The sequence below is a fragment of the Pseudochaenichthys georgianus genome, chromosome 10 (genome assembly GCF_902827115.2).
Source record: "Pseudochaenichthys georgianus chromosome 10, fPseGeo1.2, whole genome shotgun sequence".
NCBI lineage: Eukaryota > Metazoa > Chordata > Actinopteri > Perciformes > Channichthyidae > Pseudochaenichthys > Pseudochaenichthys georgianus.
In genome coordinates, this window is record NC_047512.1 from 16545939 (window position 1) to 16560130 (window position 14192).

A 14192-nucleotide genomic window follows, 5' to 3' on the forward strand; every position below is an offset into this window, starting at 1 on the left:
GGTATCAATTATTCACATTTGTTTTGTCTTTATTGATGGAAGACAGTCGAAAAAGGTAGGAAGCATGAGGGAACGAAAGACCCAGGCTGCAGACAAACTGGACTGGATGTGTGTGTCAGAAGACCCCACAGCTACATAAACACTGAGGAAACTGAAGAACATTTGAACAGAAACATTGATAACATTTAGCTGGAACGAGCTGCTGTAACTGATCAAGTTCAGACACAGTTAACACGGGACTGACAGCAGGTCAGTTATTCCTCCATGATGAGGTTCTTCTTGGCTCGGTCCAGCCGGTCCAGGATTTCAGTGTAGAGTCCAGACATCTGTGGGTTCACCAGAAACAACCGTTGAGCTCTTAAAGGTCCACAGTGAGGTTTCTGCACTTTATAACCAGTAGGTGTGTAAATCCCCACCATGTGATATACTGGTTCTTAGGGAAACTACATGATATCTGCTGATGTTACAAAGTCTGCCACCATTTCAAACAAATCCAGGGGCCTGCCATCAATACGAGACAATATTAAATACTCATTTAGCAACATTAATTACATTTATATCAACTAACAACTCAAACTAAACAGAACTTAAATATCAGTTCAACATTTTATTTCTGGCTCCTTCAGACATTTCATGTATGCCACATTGAGTGAAAATACTTTTTCTGAATTTCAAAAATAAGGGCGTGTTTTGAGATCATGTGTATCAATGTTTTCTTTTAGGATCGGTGATCTATGAACCGATGATTGATCCAGATAAATGGACCACTGCCCCCCTACTAACATGCAGGACTATTCCTCCTCTATAATGCTCCACAGCTACACCCTCTCCCCCGCCCTGTACCTTTGTCTCGTAGCTCTCCTGCAGGGACCCCAGGTGGCGGATGAAGCTCATGGCGAGGCCGCACCACCTCTCGGCTTCGGGGTACTGGGCCAGGCTGTACAGCAGGACCCCCGTGTTCCAGGCCCGCGTCAGCAGCCACAGCGTCTCCATCTCCGGGAAGTCGTCCGGCTGCAGAGGAGAGGAGCAGGAAGACGTTCAAAAGGACATCTGGGTGACTCACTGAAGCCAAACTTATGGAAGGAAATCTGCTTTTTATTTTTAAAGTGGGGAGTCACTTTCCCCAAATCCTGTTTGTTAACCTTTACTAATCCTTTGGAGTCTCAAACAGACCGTAAACAAACTGGAAGGTTTTTTAACATTTCTAAAGTTTCATTCCTTCTACACACTTCTTTAATCTCGGGCTTTCACTTTGATCCAAAGAGTTCCAAAGCTTTCCAGTGATAACTCCAACTGAGAAGGGGAAATAGTCTCTGCCTGTTCAGCAGGGTAATGTCTCCATCATTTGATGCCTCTTTCAGAGCGGCGGCTCACCGGCAGCACGATGACTTGTACAGCACATTAACATTCAAATTGGCAGGAAGGGGGTGGTGAATGGAAGCATCTGCTAATTGAAGTGCTGCTGAAAGCCCATTGATAAAAAAGAGGCTTCTCGAACAGCAGGCGGCCATGGAGTGGAGGAGAGGGGGTTAATTATATAGCGGGGAGCCGGTGTGTTGGAGGGAGCAGGAGGCGGGTGCCAGGGGAAGGCTGTGTGATTGGTCCTGACTCACTGCGGCTGCGATGACGGACAGGGCCTCCTCGTAGTAGTCCCACACCTCCTCCAGCACCCGGGCCTCCACCTCCGACACGCCGCTCGGGAGGGACAGCTTGATCAGGCTGTGGACACACTTCCTGAGCGGGGACACAGAGACAGGCTCACAGTCAGAAACACGTTCATCCTGATAAGCACTTTGGGGGGACGCATCGCTAATGAAATGTCAAGGGTATTTTCATGCAGAGCGGTGATTGGCTTGCCTGCAGCGGGCCAGGTCGGCCTGCGGTTGCTTCCTGTGCAGCGAGAGAGCCACCCTCAAGGCCTTCTTGCACAGCAGAGGGTAGTGGGCAGGGGGCTCCATGGCCAAGGCTGCATGGAGAGAGGGAAGATGTTACTGCAGACCCTCAAACGTGTGTTTCTTTAGGCGTCAGCAGGCAACAAATGACAGTGAAGGGTTTTAAAGGCAAGGGTTGTTTTTTCTTTTTACCTGCAATGGTTTCTAGCACCTTGGCTTCGACGTGTTCCAGCTCCAACACGGACTCCAGGACTGTTTCCACCTTGGGGTCGTTCAGCTTCGCCCGGGCTTCAAACTCGTAGAGCAGCAGCAGCGTGTCGGTCGGGTCCTTTGGGAAACTCCCTGCAAGAACACGGTGGGAATACTTTATTTAGCTCCATTTTGATTCACAGAAGACGTGCTAATAACAAACATGGCTTTTATTCAGATAGTAAAGCTACCTAAAGGAATATGTCAACTGGAAAAAAACCATTTGTAAATAAATAGCTCACACAAGAAAATGTGTTTTTCTCAAACATCGAACAAAGCATCTTAAATTAAGAACATCCTTGATTCATTTAAGGAAAAATGGGTCACAAATCTTGACACAACTCTTGCGAAATGATTTAAGTCTTGGTAGCAAAATATATATTTTTGCATGAACAGTTATGTGCCTGCCCAAGTGTAAGAAGTCCCCCACTCTTCTTTATTGTTCATGGAGGCATATCGGTAAATCAAAGGTTTTTAAGGTACCACACACAGGGTAAGTCATTGATTAAAAAAAGCATCATTTAGGTGGTAAATTATTCCTTTGAGGTACCTGAAGCCTTCAGGGTTTTCCAGACCTCCCAGCAGATCTGAATGTGCTCCAGAGCCTGAGTGAGATCCTCGGTCTGTGGACAGAGACAGAACAATCACTCTGGATTCATCGTCGCCATCTAGTGTTCACTTTGTCTCCAAAGGCAGAGGGACCAAAATGAAACACCGACACCAGCGATGTGGTACATTTCCATTCATGTGCATGGAGAACGTGCTAAATGTGGGAGAGGGGCAGAGGGAGTGGGAGGCACACCTGGCCAGAGTGAGGGGATTTCCTGCAGAGCTCCAGAGAGGCGGCGGCGGCCATTAGCAGACACGTCTTCTGGCCCATGAGCAGAGTGCGATCAGGAGGGCACAGCTGGGAGAGCTGCGGGTTCAGGCACATGACATATTAACATTTAGCTACACGCCATTCACTGGCTGTTTCAGAGAGAGAGTAAGGCAGCGGCTTGTGGTCTGAAGGCGGGTTTGAATGCAAGATAAACTGGAAAATGTGTGGTAGGAAAGACTTGGAAAGATTATTCATTATTCATTCAACAATAACTTCTGAATATTACCCCTAAAATATAATCCAACACCCCAATTTCCCACAGCAGAAGCTTCTGAGTGTAGGGCTGTTCTCAGATACCATCTCATGGAGAAATACAGAGTAAGGTGTTCTGCTGACGGTGAAGACCGAGGACAAAGGGATCGTTACGATTCTTTATCTCAAACTGATATGTTTATCTTTCTAAAACAATATGTTCTGCTGTTATTGATTCACACACGCACTGTAGATACTGATTGATCACCCTGACAGAGCTCGTAAAAGGGAACTTGCCTGGTATGAGAGCACGAAGAAATCCCTCATTCTGTCAGGGCAGCTCTCGCACTGCAGAGCCGAGTTCCACGCTGTGACACACACACACACACACACACACACACACACACACACACACACACACACACACACACACACACACACACACACACACACACACACACACACACACACACACACACACACACACACACACACACACACACACACACACACACACAGACAGACAAAGTGAAGGTGATGCAACATTTTAAGTGAAAGCATTCCATGTCAGATTGAAGTGACTAGGAGGGGGTCTGTACCAATTTTCCTGAACCAGTTGGCTTCCTCTGTGCGTTTCTCAGCAGTCAGGCGACTCTGGTGTGAAACTTTCTGCAGAGCTGCAGAAAGGGCAAAATAAATGTGTAATTTATATTGACGAACAGCAAGAAATGTCTTCACAGAAAGGCGATTCAATCCAAGATTCATATGTACTCACCCATCTTTAGATATGGCAGCAGGACTTCCATATCCACATTCCTACATAGAGAAATGTAAGCCAGTAAATGGACAGTAAATACGCGTATTTAAATAAAGCTGCATCAATATTGCTGTATAATCAGACTGTGTTAGGTAATTCCCCTTGCCTCATCTCCTCTCTCGATTTCTCAATTGTGGAGAGCACAAGTCGAACCAAACACCTGTGAAAAGATGAATGGAGAAACTGCTGTTGACCTCCTTTCTTTCACCTACTAACTGTATTATACAGAGACACACTTTGAGTGGAGAAGCAGGGAATATAGGTCAGTGGATCATAGAGGCGTACGGAAAACTAACAGACTCGCTACAATCTCTCGGCAGCACCTAAGCCTTCTATACTAAATGTTGTCACTTAAGTGTGAAACTCTGCCATTATGTTTTGTTTACAGCCTCAACACATGACACTGCATACTTAAAAATATAAGCAAAACAAAGAAACGTGGCATCTGAAATGTATTATTTCTGTTCTTAAAGCAGCAGTGAAAACAAAGGGTAGCTAAGTGTCAGAAAGGGAGAGGAAACCAACCTAAAACGGCTTGCTAGTTTAAACACATTGCTGATCTAAAAGGAAGTCCACATGTGTGTGTGTCTTTAATGCTTTCTCATGTAACAGAACTGTGAGGTTCTGGCTGGGGCTGTGCGATTATGGCAAAAATCATAATCACGATTATGTTGGTGAATAATTGATATCACGATTATTAAAAACGATTATCCATTTACTTTGAAAACATCCATTTATTGAAAAATCAAATGTGAACAGTATGTGTTTAACAGTTGATTACCCTGAACTTTAAATATAATTCAACTGACAAACCAATTATAAAAATGTTTTTATTTTTAAATAAAAATAATAATCGTTTTATTTCGATTACGTTATTTTCGTAATCGTTGCAAGCCAACATCGTAATCGAGATTAATATACGATTAATTGCACAGCCCTAGTTCTGGCTTTGTATTCCTTTGAAGCTTCCATGTGATACAATGATTGACTAAATGGAGGCACATGTTTTAACTCTGAATGTTGCCGTTCACAGACCTGAGAGCGGTGAGGACCTGAGATTCATCCTTGGAGTTTTCACACAAGCTCCCCAGAGCCTTCATGGCCGTTTCCTGCTGTTCGTTCTGTCACAGGAGAACCAGGACCCCCTCATTAATACCACCACCCACCAATCATAATGTTTACAATCATATAGTAACTAAAATACTTATAGTATAATATAATAGTTAATACATGTAGTTTTGAGCTATTTGTTCAACAATATGAGCTTTGTCACAAACCAATCAAAACGGAATACTAACATGTATCAGTACTTGTGTATGTTTTAGTGTGATAAACTGGAGACGTGTCATTCAGTGATGTTTTATCTTGAATTGATTGTTGTTATTGATTGTTTTTAACCAGCAGTGAGGAGCTTAACCAGAAAGGTGTGCCCAAAAACTACAACCCGCCACTCGCCAAATGCAAGTAAAGATCTATGATGGGGATAATAATACTGAGGTCAGTTACCATACACAAGTAGCTACTTTAATCCAATCTCTTGACAACAAGTGAAATGACCCCATTTTGTTTTGCTTCAACTCTTCACATAGGTGGTGGCGTACGACTATCAACTGTCCCTACACTCACGCTTTCTTTCTCTTGCTCAATTACGAGTAGTACTGTACAGAGAATGTTGCCAGTATGCAAGTGGTGGGGTCACATTGCCGATTTGGATAAACCTAAAATAAAAATGAAGGGCATGGTGGAAGTATGTTTAAAAGATGTACAGATTGTATCTGTTTTATTTGTTCTATGTCCTATATATATGTTGTACTGTTGGAGGAGCCTGTGACCTACGTTTTTCATTGCCATACACGATCTACACTGTAGCTAATGTGCTAATGCCAATAAAGCCTTGAAACTTGATGAGTGGCTGGGTGGGTAAATACAATCACTGTTTCCAATGACATTGACTCTTTTGCGGTGTAATGGCCGGTTGAATCATATTTTAGCCAGTAATGTTTTTTGTTTACAAGCCACAGATTGACTAAAAAGTCAATTTTGGACCCTGGGTGCAACATGCTCCGACATCTGCTATCAGGACATTTCACAGGTCAGTGCTGTGACAAGGACATCCTCCTTTTCAGCTTCCCACCCACACACTGCACACCTGTGGAACTAAGTCCTCCAAAGCAAACACATTAGTTTCCCATTAAATCCTATTTGTACGACTTGTGTAGAGTCCTGTGATGAGTCTCACCTCCAAAGCAATCTGAGCAGCCAGACTGAGCAGATTGGAGGCAGCGTTCTCAGAAACCAGCAGCCCGTCCTCACTGGCCGAAGGACTCTTGGACAGACGTCCCATCGCATTCACTGCCTCTACAGCTGGTACACATCAACATTCTCACCACGGGGAATATGCTGAACATGTGGCAGTAATGACATTATAACACTACTACCATAACAGCTTGTATCACACGACTAATGTTTGCAGATACCTTTCTCCACATTGTTCTCCTGCACTGCAATCTTGTAAACACTGAACTGGGTGAAAATGCTGCCAGGATCACATCTTTCTGCTTCTTTAATTGCTTCTTTGGCCTGAAAACACAAGTTTTCATGTACATGCAAACATACATCACACACATAAAGTGTTCAAAAGAGCATTTGCCAATGTGGCTGGTGACCTTTGACCCCCAACTGCACCACACATTCACTTCCCTGACCTGCTGCTGTGCTCAAGTTGTCTTACCTTTTCCAGTTGTTTGAGCATCAGGAAACAGGAAGCTCTGTTCCTCTGCAGTTTGGCTGAATTGGACTCTGTTTGACCCGCCTTGAAAAAACTCAACGAGTAGTTATACCACTGAAGAGCCTCAGAATAGTTGTTGGCCTAGGAAGAAAGATAGAGCATTACGTTTCCTTTATTTATCCTTGTGTGGAAATGAAACCTCATGCATTGAACCTATCCAAAGTGTTTTGGCCCAGCAGCCTCCTACCATGCTGATAACTATACATGTGTATATATACCTTCTGAATTAAGGATAAACAAGGCTATGTTTAGCCTACCTCAAAGTGTTTGGACGCTTTATCCCACAGCATGACGTGAAGTCTTGTGAGGGCCTGTGGAGTCAGCTGTTTTCCCGTATAGTGGCCTGTGTGGGTGTAATAGATGGTTATACTAATAGAGGTACATCTACAGCGTATTACCTACATAATTATAAAATTAACAATGTTTAATCAAGCCTGTGAAAAATCTGATATTCTTCAAATAAAATGTAAACATAAACAAACATCCATGCACTTATCCAAGCATGAGGCAGAGTTGTATGTCACTGGGTATAGTAAAGGATGTTGTCTCTGGATGGATATAAATATATATATCAAATCCCTTTCACATTTTATTTGATAGAATATCAGCTTTCGCAATCACACAAAAGAGTCCCTTAGGCTCGAGTGAACAGGTTGAGGAACTCTTTTTTCAAAGTCAAACCTCTAAATCAGAGTTTGGGCTCTAAGTAGGCCTCAGGGTTCCCGGGTCGAACAGTGAATGTAAAATGGAGCAATTCAATTGTTTGCACTGCACTGTTTGCATTGTTTGGTTCACTCTGATGCGATATACGTCTCTAGTATGGTTTTGTATTTTTACATTTATATAAAATAGAATAAAATATATTTGTTTGATTCAAAGACTTGTTACCAGTGATGATATCTTCTATCTTCTGTTTGGCCAACAGCTCCCTGCCATTCTGCAGCAGCAGCTCAATGTGCAGAACGAGAGCTGTTCCCAGGTCAGGGGACGACTCAAAGTGCTGACACACACGTTTCAAATAGTCAAATGCAAGCACTTCTCTGGAAAAATCAAAGCAAATATCATTCAGAGTAGAATAGCAAGTGGGCATTCCTTAAAAGAAGCAAATGTGATTGTGTGCACATGTTCGTCTTCAGCAATGTGAGTTTCTGCCAAGTGAGAGTGCTAGCAAAGATGATTGTACCTGTCTTCAGACATGAGTAGCTTCACTGTGCTCAGACACACTTCAAGAGAAACCTTAGATTCCAGCATCTCATTAAGTCCTGAAATAAGATGGATATAACCTGCTTTTAATTGTGCATTTAACTCATACTTAGGAATGTCTCAGTGCTAGCACAATATGAGACTGAGCAGCTCTACTACAACGTCTGACTTGTAAAAGCCTAGTAGTTACATTACTGTAGACACTTATTCTGGAGTAATTCAACTCTTCAGTAGCCATATTGAGTTTTCACAAATCTACTTTTCTTCCCAGTAGCCTCAGAGAATCTGACAAACTAGCAACATTTCCTTCATGATGTACTTCCCTAAACTCTCAGCCACTGACGCCCCACTGCTGTCGATGAAAATGAAGTTCTGTATAAATAATTCAAAGATGGGTGATAACTAACCTGCTCTGATATGATCGTCGGAGGCCCCGCATCTCACGAGTATTCTGATCTTTAAGTACAGCCCAGAGGCGCTCGTAAATTCCTGTCAAATTGGACAGCGCAAAGCATTTAGAGAATCTTTCTGCAAGTGTCTGCTTCAAATGCAAACATATAATGTAATTAGAGAAATATATATGATATCCCACCTTGTTGGCTAAGCTGACAGCATTTAGAGCCTTCTCCTGAAACCTCTGACAGTCCCACTCCAAATAAACAGAAGCAAGGAGCCTCAAGACCTTGGCCTATTGTGATGAAAATGTACAGTTACATTTTTATTTATTTTTTAACCGCTGATTTTACAAAATGTTGTTTTGCATTATCTTACCTGGACTTCAGATCCAGGTGCGTACTTCACATTCATTTTCCCAATTTCATAGCTTTGGCTGAAAATGGAAAATAACAAATTGCTCTCAATCTGCATTGTTTCCAAGCACTTTTCTGTTGAAATGTAGCATTATATTTACCTCAGCCAAAATGTACTTTCCTCAAACTTTTTCAGATTGTAAGTGTCTATTCCAAAGTTGTAGCACATAATGGAGAGATAGGCAGTCTGTATGGAAACAAATAATTAATTGTTACTGTCCCCTACACCTTCAACACGTGTGTCACAATAAAAGATGTTGACATAGTTATAACAGAGAGTTTGTATACATCCTTTGGTAGCCGCTGCAGCATGTCTCTACAGCGCTGCATATAGACCACAGCATCATGGTTATTCCCTTGAATCAAGGCCTGCAAAAAAGAGACTTGAACTTAATGTTAAATGTCAGCAAACAATTTAACATTTTCTATCAGCACAAATGAGATTTCCCCCTCTCATTGTTCAGTTAACATTTTAACTGTCTCACACTTCACACTGCAAGTCTGTCAGAATAGCACTTCCTCAGCTGCCAAATATCACAAGAACAAATATTCACATTGAAGGTGTTGAACATCACATGTGCCGCAGCTCACCGATTCTGCCTGGCAAGAGAGAATTCGAAGCAGATCCTTTTCTACATCTCCCTTGGATGAAGTGATGTCAGCTGCTCCGTCCCCTCTGGATGTTAGTTGGGCATAGAGAGTTTCCAGGCTCTGGAGATATTGGATGTGGTAGATTTTGTAAGGAAAACTGTATTGGTGTTTGTTCTAAACTAATCTCTCTCAGTTTCTTTCTTTACCTTCACAGCAAGCCGTAAGAAGTTATCTGCCACCTGGGGATTTTTGCAGTCCAGCCAGGTTCTTCCTGTCTTGCTGGCCATCTGTAAAGATTAGACACTGAGAAACAGACCTCGTTCTCCTGAAAAATGGAGCACTCATAGAAGGAGCCTACAGTATTGCTTACCAGGATCTGCTTGCGAATAACGCCCTCTGTTGGATTTTCAGGCTCACAGCAGTACAGCAGGCTGCATGCTACATGACGCACTGTGAGGAATGGATGGTGAAAACATTTCATTGTGACGTAACATGTCTGTGGTTTCTCCTCTTGCATTTGGCACACATTTCACACGGTGTGTCTGGGTATTTCAGATGCAATGATCATCAGTAAAATGTTCATGTAAATATATAATGCAACTGGAATTGTACCTTTAGCTTTCAGATTTTTACTTATAGTGGTGCCAACATTCTTGGTAACTGCCCAGTTCCACAGCTGGATGGCACACTCCTCCAGCTGTAAGATGAGCATGAAAAAGAAATATGCATCAACTAATAAATTCTACAAACTTATGGCATATAAAAGAGTCAAAATGCTATATAAGTCAAACACAAACCAAGTTTATAAATCTGACTTTACATTGTTCAACTTAGTTTAGAAGTAAATAGTGGTTTGAGTTACATTAACAGTCAATCTATAGTCATAATCTCTTCTACCAACAGTCCTACCTGTGGATTTGGTATTTTGGGGAAATCCTCCAGGCCAGAGACTTCAGAGAAGAGTTTCTCTATCACCTGATCATAGTCTGTTGTCTGTTTCTGCAGCAGATTCTCTGTGAGACCTGTGATAATGTTAACCAAACAAAAAACTTCAAATGTTTCTCCAAGTGTTGCAATATAAAAAAAAATCACTTGTAATGTTTGTATTGTGGCAATTAAAAAAAGAATTAAATTACAAAATGAGGCTAATCTTGTGCTGCTGACCATTGATTGTTAGATAAATTATTGTTAAATCCCATACACTTCACAAGTTGTGGAAGTATTCAAAGATGGGAAATAACTAGAAGCTAACACCTCTTCATAAATTGAGAAGCCATGACCATTAGATATTTGGTGTTTTTATTGAGTTCGGAAATATATATATTTAATTCTCCTTGACTAGCACAATGTCTGTCCAAAGATTCGCAGACCTGTTTTCTAGGTTATCTGATTGCACCATCATTATAATTATTTAACATCATTGTTAATACTCATGTAGTTACTGTTAGCTTGCCATATTGTATCTTATGCTCTATAATGCTGTATTGAAATCTTTAAATCCACTTCTATTGATTTTGGTCATGACTAAGGTAGCAAAGACAAGGACATAAATCAAAAGAACTCAAGCATAGGTGACTGTTAACATTAGCACACATACACAAGCTAACCTAGCTAGTTAGCCTTAGCTCGTCGCAGTTAAACCTAGCCAAAAGTTAGAAACTAGCTAGGTTGATAAACAATGATAATAATAGTAATAAATATAGTAAACTATAATAGTAATAGTAGTTTTACCAGAACACCTTAAACAGGACCGTCACTTACCTTTCACAGTTGAAACAATAAGCTCCATTTAAAAAAAAAGTTTCAGCACTGATATTAAGGCTAATGTTAGCTCCTCACCAGAGCGCCATCATGTTTAATTGACAGAAGTGAAAAATGCCCGGGAATTTTTTCGAGGAGAGGGAGAAGAGCCAGGGGGAAACAACATAGTGAGAAGTGAACGTGGATATGTCTAATTTTAACACAGATAGTGGTTTAATATTGTAAAGCTAATAGCATGACTTGGTTATGACAGTTAACATTATCTGACATTTTTTGAAATGTTCCGAAGCAAGCTAATTTAACTATTATCTTAACTAGTATTTAGTGATAACAATAACTTCATACCATAACATTAGAGAGGAATTGTACTTTGGGACAGTGAGGTAAGATGACCATATTTCTGTAATGAACAAATAAAGAAAGGTTCAGTTTGGCATGCAATCAATATTAAACTATCAAATGTTGTTTACTATGAAATTGAGTTTCAGTTATTTTGCCCATAGTTACTGTTTGTATGGACACACAATGCTGCAGGTTGGTATTAACTAGGCTACTAAGTAATGTTGTTAACAGTTTGTAGAGTTCTATGCCCATTGACTGTTAATTACATTAACTAATCTAGCTATCTGTGTACAGTAGGTAACACTTGCTCGCTACTGTCCAAGTGTACACCATAGAAAGTTTACACCGCACTTTTCTCGTTAGTTACAAACGGGAACATTCCCGGGAATAGCTGCAGCCGGGGTCAAGCCACCAACAACTGAGACCGAAAGGACGCCGGACCTTAACCTCCACCGCTGGTAGGTTATATTGTTAATTTGTTAATGTGTAAATAAGAATGAATGTATCACAATTAAGTAATAAATTCAGTAATTATATTGTTATTTCTCATGTTAAGTAACTACGCTGCGCTCAAATGTCAAGTTTCGTGTGGGAAAACAACGAAGCTGATTTCCGGTTACCTCCAAACAATGAATACGTAAGTAGCCTACTAGTGTGACTGTCTCATCATGTCATGTGCTTGTTAGCACCTGATGTTGTATTTTGTATAGATCAACTGGTCACAATTGGCTATGTGGATTGGCTATGTGGATTATCTTGCTGCGGGATATTGTAAACAAATCAAAAGTGTGAAGAGTGGTTGTGCAGGAGAAATAGCTAGCTTTTCATAGTAGATGTCAAGCATCTTTCTGAGATGATTGCAAAACATGAGAGCAGCAGGAGAACGCGAAAAAAGGGCAAACTTAGTAAGTAACAACCCAGGTTTACAGTGCACACAAATGCAGAATTGAACAATGACATTACATGGCCGCAAATCGAAAACACAGTAGGCCTATGGGTGTGCTCATTTGAATTGTTACATTAGTCAAAGTAGGGGAATTGTGGGACAGTGTATTTTGGTATTTTATCAAATTGCATAAGTGTTTGTTTTAGCAACTTTCAAAAGTATGTGTGCCCCACTATTGCTCACTTCTCTATTTCCCTGTTGTAGAAATATAGCCTGCTCATTTTTCATTGGACATGTTGCCTTGGTAAACACAGATGCAGGAAATAATATGTATTAAGGGTGCAATACATGTAATAGTGTCAATACCTGCTGGCATGGTAAACCACTCGTGTGACCATTAGCTGCAGGCACTTAGTAATAGCCTTTGTTTGCCTTTTCTGTTGGAACAAATACAACATTACAATCTGATCATGACTTGTCAACATTGAGATATCTTTATCCTCAAGATACCAACATTTCTCTCTTAAACTGGAGCGAGTCTCACCTTGTCTAACATATTTAATATGGCTTGAAACAAATCAGAACTGAATGTCTAATGTTTGTATTCCTCATGCAACCTCTTTGGCATATGGAACTTAAGTACATTTCATTGCAGGTCTACATTTGTTCCAGTAAGCTACTTTTGGAAATGAACACCGTCATTTATTCAGCCATAATAGGCCTATTTACCAAAAGTAACCAGATATTTTGGTCAACGTGACTAAACCTGAGACCTTTCCATTTTTAAAATGGCCCGAGTAATCAGAGCAGGCATTTACTCAGTTAAGAAAGAGCTCTGTTGTTCTAAAGCAGGATTGTTAGTGCCTTGAAAATGAAAGCTAATTCTGTTAATTTTTTTTATTTAATTTCCAAATCACTATCATTTACTGGATTAATTTTAGCCTTTTCCATATATATTATTGTATATGTTAATTGGCTGGATGGATGGATATATGTTAATTATCATTTGATCCATTAGTGAGGATAATGAACTAAAATAAGAAACAGAGAGCTGGGGTCTTGAACCATTAGCCAGCTACAGTTATTGCATGTCAATGTGATGCATGATTGGTTTTATTAAATGTTAATGATGTCTAACTAGTGCATACTTGTGTCCATGACCCTGGCTTGTAGATTGACAAATGAGTTTGGTTAATATTATAGGCAATAAATCTTACTTTTCCCACTACCATTTATTTTTTCAAATGATATTCCTTGCTTCCAAAGCTGCAGAGTGAGTTAAGTCTGAGACTGTGGCTTTGTTTCCACTCAAGACTATCTGCAGCCATCTGATCAGCAGGGCAGACAGCGAGACCCCTCACCCCTCTGCTAGAGAAAGACTGTCTGCTGGTTCATTTACCCAAGAGGTCTTTGCTGTCGGGGCAAAAGGAAGAGTGCATGTCGTGTGTGTAGAACAAGTTGGTCCCCCATAGTGTGTTTTGAACTCCAGAATCTAAAATAAAACACTTTAACCCCCCTCCCGTCAGCTAGCTACTTCCAGCTATTGTTCATCAGGAGACGTTTCTGCTGCCCTCTTGGTCCAGTAGGAATGTCTCCTTTACTGAAGACGTCTTATGTGAACACATGTAAGACATTTGTTCTAGACAATTCAGCTCCTTGTAAACTTCACCCCTTCCTTTTGTATTTTGTGAGCTATCATATGGTTTACATTTAGTGAGCTTGTTTAATCTATATCATAATGTGTCACCATTCAGATTTGTAGATATTTTCTTAAGACTATTC

At 40.8% G+C, this 14192-nt stretch overlaps 1 protein-coding gene across 1 annotated transcript; it reads right to left on the reverse strand.

Annotated features, from left to right (window-relative positions):
* Nucleotides 1-53: 53 nt before the first annotated feature.
* tex11 (testis expressed 11) lies at nucleotides 54-11270 on the reverse strand. The gene is made up of 29 exons (XM_034093450.1): nucleotides 11183-11270; nucleotides 10331-10443; nucleotides 10034-10118; nucleotides 9792-9871; nucleotides 9628-9708; nucleotides 9422-9541; nucleotides 9119-9199; nucleotides 8932-9017; nucleotides 8793-8850; nucleotides 8614-8709; nucleotides 8429-8510; nucleotides 8002-8080; nucleotides 7707-7858; nucleotides 7076-7161; nucleotides 6762-6899; nucleotides 6508-6610; nucleotides 6270-6394; nucleotides 5066-5151; nucleotides 4137-4190; nucleotides 3989-4041; nucleotides 3813-3890; nucleotides 3511-3581; nucleotides 2944-3057; nucleotides 2692-2764; nucleotides 2085-2234; nucleotides 1858-1966; nucleotides 1614-1734; nucleotides 844-1011; nucleotides 54-326 (listed from the first exon to the last, which is right to left on the reverse strand). Exons 1-29 carry the CDS (start codon nucleotides 11208-11210, stop codon nucleotides 255-257), a joined length of 2742 nt encoding a protein of 913 aa, XP_033949341.1. The 5' UTR covers nucleotides 11211-11270; the 3' UTR covers nucleotides 54-254.
* Nucleotides 11271-14192: the final 2922 nt, after the last annotated feature.

Excerpts from the sequence above, each read along its gene's own strand:
- tex11 (XM_034093450.1), bottom strand. The coding sequence starts at position 11,210 with ATGGAGCTTATTGTTTCAACTGTGAAAG. Across the intron at positions 6,611-6,761 it reads TGCTCAAACAACTGGAAAAG|GCCAAAGAAGCAATTAAAGA; the intron begins GTAAGACAACTT and ends TTGTGTTTTCAG. Across the intron at positions 1,967-2,084 it reads GGTGCTAGAAACCATTGCAG|CCTTGGCCATGGAGCCCCCT; the intron begins GTAAAAAGAAAA and ends CTCTCCATGCAG.